The sequence below is a fragment of the Gobius niger genome, assembly GCF_951799975.1.
Source record: "Gobius niger genome assembly, chromosome: 1".
NCBI lineage: Eukaryota > Metazoa > Chordata > Actinopteri > Gobiiformes > Gobiidae > Gobius > Gobius niger.
In genome coordinates, this window is record NC_136852.1 from 13,503,244 (window position 1) to 13,521,569 (window position 18,326).

Below are 18,326 nucleotides of genomic sequence, written 5' to 3' on the forward strand. Positions count from 1 at the left end.
ATATATACAGTCTATGGTTGAACCTCTATGGTTGAACCTGATCTTGATGAGCTCCGGGGTAATTTTACATGCTCGCAGTCATTTCTGATATTCATTGCACCTTTATTTAGAACAGATGACTTGATCTTCCTGGAACACCTCCACTGCCAGGGGCCACTCTGATCTCCAGCTGCACTGCCGTCTTATAAACAGGAAAACTAACTCTTTTAAACATTCAAAATTCATCTTCAGATTCCAAAGTGTTACTCATAGGTCGCTGCACGTGCTCCGCTGCTGTTGTTGTGACACGTATTGCGCGTGCGCCGCCAGCAGCGCGCCGCTTCACTCCGGGGGTGTGCGGCATTCACTCAACTCCGAACTGAGAAGCGTGTTCAGTCAGGGCTCAGTCAGTGGCGATCGCCTTCTGCTACGTCCGAAATAAGTTATAGAGACGGTAAGGATTCAAACTCCTACTTTATTCTGACTTTCCGGTTCATAGACGGTTTCAAAGTGTGTCAATAATACACTTATTTGCAGGCGGAGGAAGAAGGTGCCATGGCTCTAACTTGTTGATGATACTTCTTCCTTTCACTGCAATTTCTCAAGGTCAGTGTGTTTTCCAAATTCTTTACAGCTTCTTAAATGCCTTGAATTGGAGGGAAAGGAGTTTGGTGTTACAATCTAATCTGAATTTGCTGCCTGTTGTTGTTGCAAGGTGCTACACTGTAATGAAGCCATATCTTCATGATTTATGATCACCTCACTGTTAGTCCGGCGCTGCAGGCTGTCTATTTATCTGTGGCTGTAAATTGGATTTAAATGCGCATTAGGCAGACATGTTTATGACCTAATAGGCTATAACACTATGTCTCCACCTTTTGCATACACATATGTTAATGGAGTAACATAAATCCAGGACATGTCATTGAGTTATAGATGTTTGTGTGTTTTGGTATCCAAATTGGCACAACCTGTTCTGATAGATGTGTCTCCAATTTAGGCTGCTCCCTTTTTTTTCTTCCAGTTGAAATGTAATTGCAAAGACATGCCTTTAGTGATGTGAACATATTGTAATAGGTGGCGGTAACAAATGCTCAGCTGACATGGTTCCAACCCCAAAAAAACAAATCTACTGCTGCTCGCCAGATGTTCATTGTATTTCCATCCCCTTGACTGGGTGAGAGGACTTGCGGTTTGGCTCAGCACATGCCGAAGTGAGGGGAAGCTGTGTAAGTGACACATATACATCGTAAAAAGCTCTAAATGTGTCATGTAGGATATGTGTATGTGGTAAATGGGCGTGCACTCTCAGTCTTATAGAAGCCGTCCGATTGGCTTTACTTTCTGCAGGAATGCGCCTTGTCCAGACACACTGCTGTCACATACCGTACATCTGTTTTTGCGGATCTCGCCATTGCATCAGAGAAAGTAGGTGTTATTCATCCTGTCAGGTGTTTTTTTGTGTGTGGCTTTGTTCGGGCTTTATTTAGCACGAGTAAAAAAAACACACAAAAAACACCTTAAAGCCTATAATTACCACGCATGCTGTAATTTGTAGAGTATTAGCGACCACACACAATCGCATTCACCTTCAGATGAAAACACTGATGTCAGGAAAAAACATGCTTTATCTCCATAACAACTATTAAGCTCCAGACCAAGAAAACACACTTGATGCATTTACTTTGTGCCAAACTGTATCGCGAAGTCGGGTGATGCAGTATCTTCCATCTGACTTGAAAATGTGCAGAGGTTCGGTTTAAGTTTTGATTTCCCTGATTTAAGGGAAGTGGGTTAAGAGTGGAGAGGTGTTCAGCAAATTGTTTAAGTCAGGACTCAAAACGGGAAATGTGCAGCAGCCTCAACCTCTGAACCCCCGCCTTCACCAAATGCAAGTTCTCCAGTTCGACTTTACCCAAATCTAAAAGGCAAGGCAAGGCAAGTTTATTTGTAGAGCACAATTCATACACAAGGCTTACACTAGCACAAAGTGCTTTACAGTTACATAAATACAAGAAAGCAAATAGAATCTAAAAGCTTCTTGTCTGGAGCTTACAGCCCATGACCAGTTTAAATCCTCATTTGAAAGCTAAGACCTACAAAACGGATGTAAATAGATCTTTTTCCTTGCACTGTTGCTGTGTTGCCTTCACATTTTTACCACTTTTTTGTTACTTTTTGTTGCTCTTTTGTGGGTTTTCTGTTGCATTTTCATTTTTGTCCTTTTTCATCACATTTTTGTCACGTTTTTATCACTTTTTCATCACATTTTTGTCTCAATTTTATCACATTTTTGTCTCATTTTTGTCACAAATTGTGTGACTTTTTGTCTAAATTTTGTCCCTTTTTCTTCACATTTTTGTCTCTTTTTTCATCAAATTTTTGTTTAAATTTTTTTTAACTTTTTGTCTCAATTTTGTCTCTTTTTTGTCACATTTTTGTTTATTTTTCTTCACATTTTTGTCTATTTTTTGTCACAATGTTTGTAGCTTTTTGTCTCTTTTTTCATCACATTTTTGTTTAAAATTTGTGTAACTTTTTGTCTCAATTTTGTCTCTTTTTTGTCACAATTTTGTCCCTTTTTCTTCACATTTTTGTCTCTTTTTTCATCACATTTTTGTCTCATTTTTGTTAAATTTTTTGCAAATTTGTCTCAATTTTGTCTCTTTTTCATCACATTTTTGTCTCATTTTTGTCACATTTTTGTCTCAATTTTCTCTTTTTTTGTCCCATTTTTCATCTTATTTTTGTCACTTTTTTGTCTTCTTGATATGTCGCTATTTTGATGCTTTTTTCAAGAAGGTTTTAGATTTGAATTCCGCTGTGAGTTAAGAGATGAGCCACTGGATGATCTCATCAGTCTTGAGCGTGATCAAATACATCGTGCAGCCTCATTTAAAGCCAAAGCTCCAGTGAAACTTTTGCCTTAACTGGAGAAAGAAGAATTCATTGCAGTGATACTGTTGCGTAGAGACAGCGCCCGGCCAAAACATTTGTCTTTATTAATAACTTAAAGGCAGTCTTTGGAACTGGAAGCGGGTCTTCAGCTTGAAAAGTGGACGTCTGGATTGCGTTCAATACAATTTGCCACAATTTACTTGAGCTGTTTGTCTTGATTGGAGCCCGGGAGACCAAAGCTAATGAGAAAACGCTACAGTTAAGGTTACCGCAATTTATCAGGGATACACTCGGGGTCTATTTCCGTTCATCCTGGTCGTTATTCATTGTCTTGGCTGGATTCACTTGTTCTTGCACCCGTAATCCCCTGACAACAGGCGCCTAAACATAACCACTATAAATCTGGATAAATCTGTTGTAAATAAAGCATCGTGTTTGGACAATGTCACACCAACTGTTTATGGCCCAAAACAAAACAAAGCTTTCATTGCCGGCATCCATGGAAATCAAGTGCATGGACAGTCTAGGTTTCAGTGTCCAAAGGAGAACAGTTTTACTAAGTTTGTTCCTTCGCATACTTCCCCATGTGGCAACCGCTGTCCTGTGGTAACACTCAAGGCTTAGTAGAAAAGTGTTAACCTAGACTTTCAGAGTTCAAATCCTCCGGCGTGCAGCGACAGGTTTCAGTCGACAAGTTTTGGCAAATGGTTACTTACTGTTGTCACCTGCAGGCTTTATGTATAATCCACATCAACTCACCTTTTTTCCACTCCTGCTTTAATTTACCGGAATGAAAGGAACGGGAATTGTCAGACTTCATTGCACCATGTCAGACGTTAAGAAATTGTGGCTGTGGCTGCAAATGCTGCGCTTGCATGAGAAAGAGGTGCTATGTTTGCACATTAGGTGTCTTTTCTCAGGTTTTCATGTTGGACCAGTGCTATCTCAATGAAACGCATCAAAAATTGTTGGCAAATATAGAAATTAAATTTAGATACGTATAAAATACACATGTGCAATTAGCAGACAAAAGCACCTTTAAACAGGTTTTAACTGACCTAGCCTTCAAAAGACCTAAAGTATTTTAAACAAGGGACTGGACTTTTTCCATTCAGTCCGATTCATTGATAACATAAAGTTCAATGCAATTAAAAAATAAGAATCAAAAGTAATCACATTTTCCATTAGCGGCACCAACGCGTTTTCAGTTTCCTTTCTGTTGCAAGACATTGCTTAGGGACGAACGCGGCACGAAGCCAAAAATAATTTTACTATGAAACTTGTTTATTCACACAGATAAGCCGACTTAAACCTATTCAAAAAGATCATCCCCCAAAATAAATCAAACTGCTGTTGTCTTTGAAGTGTTCGAAATGATCACACAGGCCTCACATCTCCATTTAAAATAAGTTTTAATGTAGGGAAATAGAAGGAATTGTGACAAATTAATTACAATGGCCATAATTGACTAATTTAATTTAAACCTAGCATTTAGCTACCTGTAGACCAGGGGTGTCCAAACTTTTTTCATGGGGGGCCGCATGTTGAAGAGTACACCGGGTGACGGGCCATAGATCGGTGACCAGTGCCGCGAAACCTTTGAATGGCAGAGGTTTTAATTGTGCCCTATACCTTTATTTATGCTCAATATCTTCATATTCAGCTCAGTCTCACAATTAGTTAGTTAGAATCGTGTAGAATTATTACATTTCAAGTAAAAAGGACTATCTCTTATGATGTGTACCGATTCAGCAAGAAGGCCGAGGGCCACCAAAAATTTGTCTGAGGGCCGCATTTGGCCCCCGGGCCGCACTTTGGACACCCCTGCTGTAGACAAACTAAAGCAGCCATATCTCCATGGAGACGAGGTCTGAAGAGCGGCAAACCCCTGAAAATAAGCTGTATACATAAAGAAAGGGCAGCTTCTCTCTCTGTATCTCATGCAATTATTCAGTCATCATTGGTTTCACATTCGCTATTAACATGACCACTTACTAACCTTATTAAGAAGTGTTTACTCTTTGTGGACGGGAATTCAATTTCAATGACATCCTACTGTATTTGTCGGTATTGAACTGTCTGAAACAGGATTTTCCTAAATTAATTACGTACGGCCACATTTCCCATTCTATTGTTGCTGTGGTTCATTGGAAATCCAGAGACCTCCCTCTTCCTGTGACCAATGGCCACTTGTATATCAAATGCAAACATAAAGGTGATTGTATGAAATGTTGCAGTGTTATTGTTTAACTTCTTTAGAAGGTGTGCGTGTCTGTTTTTATAGCCTGCCATTGTCAGCATGTGAGCTGTAATTGATATGTTTATCTGCTCTCAGTTTTCATTGTAACATTGTATTGAAGTCTGGACACGGTGCCAACTGGGTGACTGTGAGAATAAGCTGTGCTCATTTCTAAAGAACTTAAAATTGATAAGGAAAAATTACAGGAAGTATTTTTGATATCAATATGCAGATGTTTTAGATGTACTTTGTGGTGAATAACTATGTAATTCTTGGACCTAGCCACACCAAACACAAACTGATGCTGGCAGTTTGATGCTTTCTCTTTTAGCAAAAGTTTTCCAAGGTAACGTTTCTTCTTACTAATATTAGAAATCTGCATTGTTAAATCCTATATTGTTTTAAGTCACTAAGGCTTTTAAAGCAGAACTAAGTAATTCATGCCCCTAGAGGCCATAAGCGCCACTGCAGGTGTCGTGGCATGTTGTGTTTTTTTTTTTTTTACTTATTAATTGTCCATGAGAATAAATACTACTCTGACCGAAAAGACACAGGGAGAGAGAGATATTGTACATCCAATTATGCAATGGAGATAATTTTTGTCACTCAAACTCACAGCCCACATTTAGCTTTGCCCGTTAGCCTGTTAGCCTCTTCTTCGTGATTCCATTAATGTGTTTTGGTTCCTCCAGGTCGGAGCAAGTTGCTATTGTGGTTTTCTGGCCAGAGACTCCAGGGGGAGATGAAAGACACTTGTATTAACATCCTGTTTAAGTCTTCAATCCGAGAACCAGGCTGTTTAAATTAGGGCTGAACGATATGGACAAAATGTCATATCTCAATATTCATGCCAGATATCTCGATATCGATGCGATGCGATACGATATAACTATGGGTTTGGTGAAAACTCAGCATTTTTCAATAAAATCATAATACAAAAGAGTGCAGTTTTATTGATGAAAATCTATATCGTTTCTATCTTGTTTTTCCGATTTTAATTTTGAATGTTCATATCTCTATATAAATACGATAAGGATATATTTTTCTTTTGAGACATTGATATCTTGAATGTTCACATCTCGATATCGATACGATATCTTTCAGCCCTAGTTTAAATGCACATGTAACATGATCGGAAAAAAAAGATCGATAACGCGGTATTTCAAAATGTGTCAACAATGTTGTCATTGAAAATGGCCTCTTCCCATAACTTTAGTGTCAGTTTCAGTCCAGAGAGGACAGAGGAGGAGAGAGTTAGAGAGAGGAGATAATCAGAAAGGAGAATGTTGCATAAAAATCTCAGTTTCTAGAAAAAAATCTGTGATTTTGATCCAAACTAGCCTCTGTTTAGCTTAGTTTTCTTAGGAACCGAGGCACGTACAATTAAACTGTTTTCACTTATGGAGAGCTTAGAGTCTCCCCTTTGAAATGATTCACAGCCACATGTCCATAGCTATAACATAGAATATGCTGTGGTGCTACAAATATCATGAAAAATGGTCTGGATTGTTGACACGCAACAGCTAAATCCCCAAAACAGCACGGCACTCAGTGTGTTAAACAAACAAAAAAAGAAGCTTTCCACTCCTTGACCATTTAACAAATAACAATCTTCCATTGAGCTCCTCCAAGCTCCAGACACTACTGGCACCGCCAGGACCGTCCAAAACAGGCCAAAACAGGCCAAAACATGTTCCCTTGTTTTGGCCTGTCCACCTCAGAGTGAAGATGCTGTGCAGGCCTACATTCTGGTTTGCCTTATCATCCTGGGACATAACTTAAGTGCACCACTTAAGAAATACTCCAGAAGCGTTGTAAAACTGTTCAAGGTTTTTTAGTCACTCACACCAAATGTAATTTCAAATACACGTCCGCCTGAATTGGTCTCAGTCTGGAGCCCTGTGTGTTATGTCTTTGTTAACATTCTATCTTTCCCCACACTTCATTTCTCAGCTGTGAAGGTGGATCAGGGGTAATGCTTGTGCTGCTTTTAAAGTTTACACTTGTTCTTCAGGACGACAGGCTGGTGGTGGTGACTCGTATAATATAACTAAGGAACAGTTTCCTTCGATTGCAGATGTATCTATTTACAGGGAGCGTGATTAGTTTAAAATGTCCCCAGTGTCCTGCTCCCGTGGACTGTTATTACTGTGATCATATTAGTGAGCGTAATAAGTATGATAATTAGCAAAGCTTTTATGGTCTTGATTAAGAAGCGGATCTGATGTCTGCTGCTCGAAAATTATGCTTTGTCTGAGCAGCTGCAAGGGCCATCTTTGTTTGGAAAATGTCCTTAGTTTCCTGTTTATTGATGCTTAAGTACTGTTTATATGGGGATATTTTGGGAGTTATCTATATGCTGTACACTACAGGAACCATTTACCCCTATTTGAGCCAATAGTTTTATTTCAACATTGCAGCAACTCGAGGGCTGCCGCTAAAGATTTATGTCGTAGTCAGTTCGTCAGCACATTTTGCTTCCATCAGTCAAGTGGCCAAACAATTATTTTTTTATGGAGCTTTTGTCTTTCAACTTCTGTCACAAAAATCACACAATGTTCTTTTTTTGTCCTTTTTGTTTAATTGCAGTGTTTATGCCTGTGACAATAGCAACATTTGAAATTTGGTATATTGAGGCTGGAAATTACTGCAATAAACAATATTATTGAGCAGTGCACCACTAAATGGCACTGAAACTCACTGAAATAAATCTCAGAATCTCCTCATTGACATTTCTTTAATGACGCACGAGTTGCAATAAACATGAACACAATGCACTGTGAAATTGTTCAAATATTACAAAAATAGAATAAAGAAAACATTTAAGTAAATGTACGATAAGCCCCAAAATGTTGTGTTTCTCTGTCATTTATTGAACAATATTAAATCATTATTAGGGCTGGAGCGATGCACTTTTTGTCACGATCCGATACATACAGGCCAAAAGTTTGGACACGCTTTTTATGTCTTGGCTTTTCTTTATTATATTATTAAGACACTACGATTCTCATTGAAGGCGTTCAACTATGAATGAACACATTTGATTATGAAGGAAACGAAAACAGGTGAAATAACTCCAAATATGTTTTATATTCTAAATTCTTCAAAATTGCCGCCCTTTATTCTTGGCATTTTCTCCATGAGCTTCATGAGGTCGTCTTCTGAGATAGTTTTCAACGTGTTTGAGAAATCCAAACCATTTCTGTGACGACATCGTGAAGATAACTGAGAAAACGTCAAAGGTGTAAAGCAGTAATCAAAGCGACTGCCTAATATAGAAGATGCAGTTACGCGTAAGACCTGAGGTGGCAGTACTGAGCATAAAGTGACCAACTTGCATCTACCTTTAAGGTTTGCAGATTTTCAGGTTAGGGCTAGGTTTAGGGTTGGCTATGTGTAAGCATATTATTAATGCTTATTAGGACCCTAATAATACTTAACGAGCACACCTTAAAGGGACTATACGGAGTTTAAAAATGTTAAAATTATGTATTTTCCTCCCCCCACATGTTCCAGCCATGTCCTGATGTGTAGAATGAGCCCAGACCTGTTCGCCACAACTGCCTCTAAAATCCTGCACTGTCACTCAAAAAGGTGTTAATTCGGGTCCAAATTGTCGTCATGCACGAGCTTAATATAGAAGCTGCAGTTACACATATAACCTGAGGTGGCAGTAGTGAGTATAAAATCGCAAACTTGCATCTAGCCCCTTTAATATAAAGTGATCCGATACATATCACGATACTCAGGGGCCGATCCGATGCATATTGCAATTAAGTAAGTATCACAATATGTTTACCTTATAATAAGGCAAAAAAAATAGATTTCAATTAAAAATGGAGTTGATAAGCTAAATTGATATTTTCAAAACATACAAAAATGTTCTTGGCTTTTCTTTATTATATTATTAACACACTACGATTCTCATTGAAGGCATTAAACTATGGATGAACACATTTGATTATGAAAGGAAACAAACAGTACGTATCGCAATACTGAAAGGATTGCAATATGTTCACCAATAATAAGGCTGGGCATAAAATCGATTTGAATTAAAAATCGAGTTGTTAAATCAAATTGATTGATAATTTAAAAAAAATACCTTATTTTTGTTAACATTGGACGGTGACTTTTCAGTTTTTCAGCTTTTAGAACAGAATATGAATAGAATATTATCTGTTAAAAAGAGCACAAATGTGTCTTTCAACACGGCTCAATTAAAACTCATTGAGTAAAAACACACACAAGCATTAAATATACCACATAAACATTTTTTTTGAGTTTGTTGGTGCTATTTAACTAACACATATTTCAGACATATTTACAGTCAGCAGTTATTTTGTAGCAGCAGCAGTAGTGATTATTGTGACAGGCCGAGCAGAACTGTCTTTGTGACGTAACCAGTTTGTCTGCACAAATAATCATAGTCGAACGGCTGCAATCTCCAAAATAGGGCAAGTTGAATAGGTCATAGAATACCAACAGAATATGGACTCCATGCTTGTTCTTCTATTTAAATTGGGGTAAATCTGTAGTTTAGATCTCTACAAACATTGAAATCTACTTGGGATTTTGACAAAAGCCTGAATCCATCACAATTGTCAAGTCACGACTGTTTTCTTGACAACTGTCTCCTGTGAGATGTACAGTTCAATGTCTTTGGGAATCCCTCCGTCCTTTGTGACATGCGCCTCTTTATCCACGGTTTATAAATAGTCTGGCGTCGCCTTCATCTCGTCTGTGTTTTGGTGGCGGTGAGTGCAGCAGATAAACAGAGCCTCAGCGCAATGTGTCACTGTCACAGAAGTCACATGTCCGGCTTCTGGGTGAAAGGGATGTCACTTTCGATAATGGATAAATGGACCGCTCTCATTTTCAAAGTAAATATATTTATTTTCTTTTTAATGATGGACATGGCAGCAGCTATAGCTTCAAAGGGAGTAAAGCTTTGATAGAAAGCTTTCAGCAGATTGATTGAGCAAGGTGATTGACAAGGCGGTGATTCAGCACTGTACAAATTAACAACCACCTTTGAAACTTTTTGCAGTCTCGTTGCAACCATTAGTTACAAAGCCACCATAAATTTTTTATTTTTCAGTTTTAAACCTGCTTTATGTTGCCCTGCATTGACGCGATGACCCAATGCGCTTGCTGACCAGTCTTTGTTGAATCATCTCTTCTCTAACTCCCTGCAAGATGTCATTACTCCAGCCAAAGGTGAACTTCTGTAGAGATATGACTCCTGTTGTGGGCACAAATGCTGCACTGAGTCACGCTCAAAATACAGAAGAAAAGGCTTTCACTCCTGACGCAAACAGTCCCAGGAAGTGCATGAGTAATAACTGATGGGATTTAGCATTTGCTCCTCCTTTCGTCACAGAGAAATTATATGATTGTGTGTAATTTAACAATAGGTTTGATGTATTTATTAAGGTGTAATCTTTATAGGCGTAATCTTTAAGGTGTAATATTTAGTAACTTTCCTAGAGATGCAAGATGTGAGTGATGTGGTCATGGTAAGCTTGTAAGCATTGTTTATGGCTGAAGTCAACAATTACCGCCGCGTTACACTTGCGGGATTCGCTGGGTGGATGTTTTGGTGGAAAGTGGAGTAAGACGGTTGTTCAGTACAGAAGGAAATACATTAGTTTAGCCATTTTTTAAACCGCTCAGACCTGGAGCAAACCATCCACCAAAATGCTGCAGCTCGTTTTTTGAACAAAAACACCCAAACGGCAGCACATCACCCCAGTCCTTTTTTTTCGTTACATTGACTTCCAGTTTCTTTCAGAGTTGATTTTTAAATTCTTCCCTCAATGGTCTTGCCCCTTCGTACCTGTCTGAACTCTTGACTCTTTGTGACTCAGGCAGATCCTTGGTCGTCAATTCAGCTCTCGGACCCAGACTCTGGAACACGCTGCCTCTTCATATGTGCACCATCACTGATTTTGGCCTTTTTAAATCCAGGCTAAAGACGCATTTATTCAGACTGGCTTTTAACATTCAGTAGCACAATGACATTTTAGTACACTTTATCTGTTTTATTGTTTGGTTGTATGAATGTTTTTAAAGGAATAGGCCACCATTTTTCCATGCTGAGATATGTTCTTACCTGAGCTTAGACGAGTTGATCCGTACCTGTCTGGTCTTTGTGCATGCCCTCAGTCACGACCAAAGATATTGTTAGCATTTGGCCTCACAGTATATTCCCATCCAGAGTTTGGCGGATCGATATCGACTCCTGGCAGTGAGGTCGTCTTTTCCTTGGGCAAGACATAGATGAAAACCGCTTTGAATGCCTAATAATTTAACAACTTAAACGGGGATGTTGTGTCTTTTTCCACTCCTCCAGTGTGTGACCTTGACTCTTTTTCACTTGCCTATTATTTTTAAAAATCTGCTTTTACTGGAACACTCTGAACTTCGCGTCGTGTGACGGATTGGGGCCACAACCCGGACAAAGCAGTTACTGGAACAAAAATTACGCGCCCTTATATCATCCAGATAAAACATTTCCCGAATCCTTTTACCCCCAAAGAAAGCAGCTCGTAAATTTGCTTCACTTGAACATGTTTTCATATCTCGGGACACAGATTGGCAATGTTTATTTTGAAATATAACCATTACACTACTTGTAAAGGACCTTCCTATTCTTCTTCGTTTCCTATTTATGAATTCCTTACAGTGGTAGTTTTAGTCACATCCTTTTTTCAACAATTCTGTCATGCTCATTTGCGGTGGGCTTTCTAGAACTTGTGAAGTCACGGTTATAAATATGTTTATCTATAAAGTGCAGCTGGAACACTATACTTACCTCAGTCATGGCACCGTTTGCTTTGGAAGCGGTCCCGAGTTGTGAAATGCCTTGAGTCACTGTCTTACGGGGCTACTGTGGTAAGTAATCAGCCCGTGAAGGAAATGCATAATGATTGATGTTGGCTGTGGAGGAGGTCATAAAAGACGGCTGATGAATGTGAAAGCTGCACTGTGGTCCCGACGGTGAGTGGGAGTCCAGACAGTCTGCAGTGTTTCGAGCACCGGCAGCTCACAGAACCAGGGAGGGGCCTGGGGCGGCGCCGTGTCCTCTGCCAATATGAGCAGAAGAGGTTGGAGAAATGTGCATCTTTTTGCTGTTGTTGTCAATATAATTTTCTTTCACTTTCGCCTGAAGCATTGGGTCAAGGAACAGGTGATACTCCAGCCATGAGTTTACAACACTAGGGTAATGATTGAGACCGAAATCAATGATGTGTCACTGGGCTGCAAGTTAAAACACATTTTGATTACACATTTTATGATAAGATTTACAAAGACTTGGAATCAGTTTGTGCTGAGCCAGGCCCAATTTTGTTTGAAATTTTTTTTGCGCAATAAATACAGTGAAATTAAACTTATTTTTGTCTGCGATGCTTTCAGTCTGGAGCCTTGACTTCTTTAAAATGCGCACTAGTGAACTGAAGGACATTGGCTTTACGCAAATCTAAAAAAAGGAAAAAAGCGTCATGATAACAAGGATGAAAACGCAAACAAAAAGGTGACAAAAAATGTGGCGAAAACACAACAGAAAAGTAACAAAAAAGTGATTAAAAAGCCACAAAAGAGTGACAAAAGTGTGCCAGAAAAGCGGTATGTGACAAAAACCCGACTACAATGCAACAAAAAAGTTAAGATCAGGTTTTTAGGCCTTAGTTGAGTTCAGTCGAGAAGCTTTTAGATTTGGATAAACCCGAACTGGAAAAAATGTGCTTGGTTCAGGCTGGGGGTAAGAGGTTAATCTTGTCTTACTGATATCTCCAAAAGTCCCCAAAAAATCACTAGAAATTGTAGGCGTCGGGCGTTGCACTTCCTCTAAAGACAGGATACAACCGTCTAGTTTCAAATCCTGCATTTTTTTCTAAAGTTGACTAAACTTTACATTTTAGGTTGTTTACATTAAAGTCATTATGTTTTAACACCCACATCTATTGTAGCTCTATACTGTCCAGTGTGAACATACTATTAAACCCACTTGATAGATTAGCTTCATGAGAGAGAAATTTAAAGCCACTCATCAAAACTCAAGGGCTTCCTTTTTTGCCCGCTTACTCCCTCTGCTGGTCAAGTCTTTCCCCTACAGGATGAATGAGCTTGATCGAGCCATACACTGACAGCAATACACAGGGATTTAACGAAGTGTGCCAAAATCAAGGGCATAAATTTAGTTAAAAGCACTGATTTGGGTTCGTACTGACAAAGAATTTACATTTCTTGTAAAATGTTCACATTGCACAACTATATTTACTGCTTTGTCAAACATAGACAAAAAACATGTTATTTTTGTATACCGAATTTCCCCCTCATTCCTCTGTTTGTCAATGTAGATTTCTACTTTATAGCACATTTAAAACACCTACATTGACCCAATGTCCTGCACAGTGGATTATAAAGTATTTGATGGAACATCTGTGCACCTTAAAGGCACTGCACCCGATTTTAAGTTACTGTAAATTTGTTTGGTCCTTCAGTATATTGATTATGCATTGATGTGTGACAAAAGACTTGTCTATGTAATTATAAAGCATTTCCATCAATTGTGAGCCTGCAGGTCTCACCACCCGCCTTAACCAAGTCCATTTTCTCCAGTTCTGTTTTACCCAGATCTGAAAGCTTCTGGACTGGAACTTACAGCCTATAGGCCAGAGTAACTCCTCTTTTGAATGCTACAAAACTGATCTAAACGGATCTTTTTCCTTGCGTTGTTGCCGTGTTTGTCGTCACTTTTCTACCACTTTTTTCTCTTTTTTGTCTTTTTTTGTTGCTCTCTTGCTGATTTTTTGTGGCTTTTTTCTTTCTTTTTCTTTTCTTTCACTTTCATCGCTTTTTATTCCCACATTTTTACATCTTTTTTGCCGTTTTCATCCTCGTTTTTGTCGCTATTTTGATGCTTTTTTCTCCAAGAGACTTTTAGATTTGGGTAATGTCAAACTGGAGATAATGTGCTCAGCTCAGGTGGGGGTTAAGAGGTTAGTTTTTGTCAGCATTACTGTAACATTGGGCTGCAAGATTATTGAAAAAATAATAATCACGATTATTAAAACGATTATTTGTTGCCTTTACAAAAAAAGTCTTTATTTTATTTATATATGTATTAATTTAAAAAAAAATGCTAAATATTTTCTGTTTTCTGAACAGTCATAAAAGTACAAATTATTTCAAGTTTGCCTCGATTGAGGAGAGGTCTCTGTTTCACACCTGCCCCCTGCTGGCCAGCCCTCACACCTGCGCAAGCAAACTGAGCAGCGTGGCCTGATGACATCATCACACAGCGCCGTTTGTTCTTATGTCAGGCAAAAGCATGAGCCATGGCACGGGAAATGCGAAGGGAAAATAATCCATGAAATAATGCAAGTCTGCTTCGCAAGAAAAAAAAGAATAATAATAAAAAAGAAAAAGAAAAAGTTTTATTTTCAATTTTGCTAATTTTCATTTAGTGTAATAATCGAAATTGTATTAGAATTTCGATTAATTGCACAGCCCTACTGTAACAGTGACCCTGAATGTTGATGTTAGAAAACCATTAGCAATGTAGGGAAGGAGTTTGGACCACAGATACATTTAAAATTTCGGTCCCTCAGCAAAGGAAAAGTCAGGTATGGGACCTTTAGGAAATGAAATATGCACAGATATTTTGCAATTGTGTTGTCAAAAATGTTGTTTGAGGGCTTTAAATTGCCATTAAAAAGCATTCATTTTGAATTGATGCTCCTTGTGTGAACCCTGCTAGTGTACGATTAATATTCAGTTCATTATCAACTGAAATTCCCTTTTTCTCTCTCGTCCAGGCTCTGAGGATGTCTTTCTCCACACAACAGCTCATCTCTGAAGCGTTTACCTTAGATTTCTCTACTGACGTTCAGCCAACGGAGCCTTTCGCCTCACACCTGTTGATCAACGTCACGGATATAACGGACTTGTCCAATACCAGCCACTCGGGCCTGTCCACGCTGCCCCGCTGCACCTACAAGGAGGACTTCAAACAGATCTTACTGCCTGCTGTCTACAGTTTCGTGTTCGTCCTCGGTCTCCCTCTTAACGCCGCGGTCATTCAGAAGATATGGAGGAAGAGGCCCAACCTGTCACGCAACAATATTTACACGCTCAACCTGGCCATAGCGGACCTGCTGTACGTGATGTCGCTCCCGCTGCTCATCTACAACTACGGGAGCCACGACTACTGGCCCTTCGGGGAGTTCGCCTGTAAACTGGTCCGATTTCAGTTCTACAGGTGAGATTTCTGTCGATAATCCAAAATGAAATTGATTTAAGAAGATGGATAGAAATAATATTGAATACATCGTCTGTGTTCTGTTTGCACAATAACTGGATGTTGCGTTCACCAAGTTCTACTGCTCTAGTATCTGGGCCTTGAAGTAACTATTGGGTGATTCACTGCTTTGAGAAACGTAACCAAACACAATACCCAAGGACGACATGAGAAACATTTGCAATGTTCAATAACTGTCAATTTTTACTATTAAAATGTTCAAATACCTAATAAGGGCATCACGTAGATGTGAAGCACTGGAGTACTGGTTCACATTATAGCATTTGGAGACTACACAGTGTGATCCGGGTGCTTCATTAGTTCTCCTAAAATCATGGGCTCAGTTTATAACATTCAGTCCCAAGCTCTATAGTTGCTCTAGAACAGCCAGTCTGGGACATCGTGGACCCCTTGTTGATCAGAAAATCTCTCGGGGCCCCCAAATCATAATAATCATCATTTACTCCATTCAAAGGAGTTTTTTATAATTTTACAGCTAAAATGACATAAACAGTAACATCATGACGGTAGGCTAAATACTGGTTTAAACTGGTGCATTTGTCCAGATAAATGTATTTTCCTTTCAAAATGAACGTTTTTCATTGTACTTGTTTTGCAGACAAGCCTTGTGGGCCCCCCTGTAGTGCCTCTGAAGCCCCCCAGGGGGCCCCGGACCCCACTTTGGGAACCACTGCTCTAGAATATTAAGATAACGCATGAACACCTCATTGATCCATTTTATGATCTTGATTATGTTTTCTGTTTCAGCAACCTTCATGGCAGCATTCTGTTCCTGACTTGTATCAGTGTGCAGCGCTACTTGGGCATATGCCATCCGTTTGTGCTGTGGCACAAGCGCGGTGGTCGGAAGCTGGCGTGGCGCGTCTGTGGTGGGATCTGGCTGGTGGTCGCCCTGCTTTGTGCGCCCACTTTCCACTTCGCAGCCACGGGGATCCAGAGAAATCGCACGGTGTGTTACGACCTGAGCACCCCAAAGCTCTCTGTGAACTACTATCCGTATGGCATGGCACTGACGTTGCTCGGGTTCGTGCTGCCCTTCTTGGGCATCATGGTGTGCTACTGCCGGATGGCTCATTTTCTGTGCCGGCCGGTTGCGTATCATGGCATCTCCATGGCAACCAGTGAGAAAAGGGACAAGGCGGTGAGGATGATCGTGGTAGTGGCCACGGTGTTCTGTATAAGTTTCTTGCCGTTCCACCTGACAAAGACATTGTACCTGTTGGTTCGCACTTTTCCCGGTGCCCCCTGTGAAACTAGGAACTTGTTTTCCATTGTTTATAAAAGCACCAGGCCGTTTGCAAGCATGAACAGCTTCCTGGATCCCATTCTCTTCTACTTCACTCAGCCGCGGTACAGGCGCAGCACGAAGAGGTTTGTGCTCAAAGTCACCACGATTAGAGACAAAGGCACCAGCGTCTAAAAGGTTGCTAAATATGACTATGTATATAATGTTTTAAATGTACTGTATGAATTACTGTGCTTTGTTTTACTTGTTCACTGTGAAATTTAGTCTTAATCTGTAGTATTAATATGTTTAAATTATATGTAAAGTAGTGATGGGCTTAAAGATACCAAGTCAGTACCACTCATTTGGGTATTGATACTAATGAACATAATGTAAAATAAAAGGCAAAGTACAAGTTCTTTTGAACTTGTATTGGACGGATCTGTCCATGTGAGGTGACAAAAATACATATTTTATAGATTTGTTACAAAATAATGGCCAGTTACAGTAATACTAATTTGACTTACATGCACAATAATCATATAAAATTACCATTACATTACTTAACATTACATACAGATATTTAATTGACTGACATGCATTCATCCATATAAAATGACTATTAACTGTATCAGCATTAGTGTTGACTTTATGAACCCAAAAGTATTTATTCCAACAACAAAAATGCAGCGTCGCCCATCACTAATTTTATGGTTTGAGGGATAGTTGTTCAGTTTTATCTTGATTATTTAATACCAAATTGACCATTATTCATACAGACTATCCAGTGTGACCTGCATTAGCATGAGTGCTACTGCTAATGTAAGATAGACCCTATTGCTTTACGTTTCTTGATATAGTTTGGTTAAAGTATTATGGGATTGAAAAGAAAATTTCTCTGCCTATAAAGAAGTTTATTTCATTTATGTTTCTTTGTAAAATGAAGATATGGCAACTCAATTTAAAAAATACTGCTCATACAGTTAAGGCACATGATACTTAATGTTTATGCCATTGCTGTAACCTTTTGCACTGAGATGCCTTTAAAAGGGGGCCTCTGATATTGTTATTTAATACACCCTTAATGCAGGGTCCAAACCTCATGCGTTATGTCTCTTTGAAACATTTATATTTGTACATAACAAGAAAAGAATATTACACAAGCACATAAGAAAACACTGTCATGTTTTTGTTTTGTTTTTGCAGTAGATACAACCCATAAACCCACATGAGTGACATTTTATTACTATGAATATTAGACTGTAGAGAGTGCATGTATGTGCTGTGCATGTACTGTGGCACCATGTTTTGGGTAAAACATTGTTGCTAATGTTTAAGATGTATGTAATGTTTATGAAATATGTATCTGAACGTCTTGCTAAACCAGAAGCAGTATTAGCTCTGACTGTGCTTTAATGGGCAAACAATGTGTTACTAAAATGCATAAAGTTTTATTTTTGCTACATTTGTTTATGGGTAAATAAAGACATTTCTCAAATGCACATCGCTTGATGGAATAATGCACTGTCCAATAAAATGCCTACATTCAGACTTCATGTGGTAAACCCACACAGGCACGAGGAGCCTGATCTAATGTTGACAGCAGGGGGCACTGCCGCCATGCAGTCTACCTTTTTGTGAGTCAAGAGATTATGTCCCTT

The 18,326-nt window shown here is 39.1% G+C and overlaps 1 protein-coding gene across 1 annotated transcript; it reads left to right on the top strand.

The window, feature by feature from the left end:
* The first annotated feature begins 530 nt into the window (after positions 1-530).
* p2ry6 (pyrimidinergic receptor P2Y6) lies at positions 531-16,863 on the top strand. The gene is made up of 3 exons (XM_079579883.1): positions 531-585; positions 14,938-15,380; positions 16,188-16,863. Exons 2-3 carry the CDS (start codon positions 14,947-14,949, stop codon positions 16,858-16,860), a joined length of 1,107 nt encoding a protein of 368 aa, XP_079436009.1. The 5' UTR covers positions 531-585; positions 14,938-14,946; the 3' UTR covers positions 16,861-16,863.
* Positions 16,864-18,326: the final 1,463 nt, after the last annotated feature.

Coding starts and splice junctions, on each gene's coding strand:
- p2ry6 (XM_079579883.1), top strand. CDS start 14,947: ATGTCTTTCTCCACACAACAGCTCATCTCTGAAGCGTTTACCTTAGAT. Junction 15,381..16,187: donor GTCCGATTTCAGTTCTACAG/GTGAGATTTCTG, acceptor TTTCTGTTTCAG/CAACCTTCATGGCAGCATTC.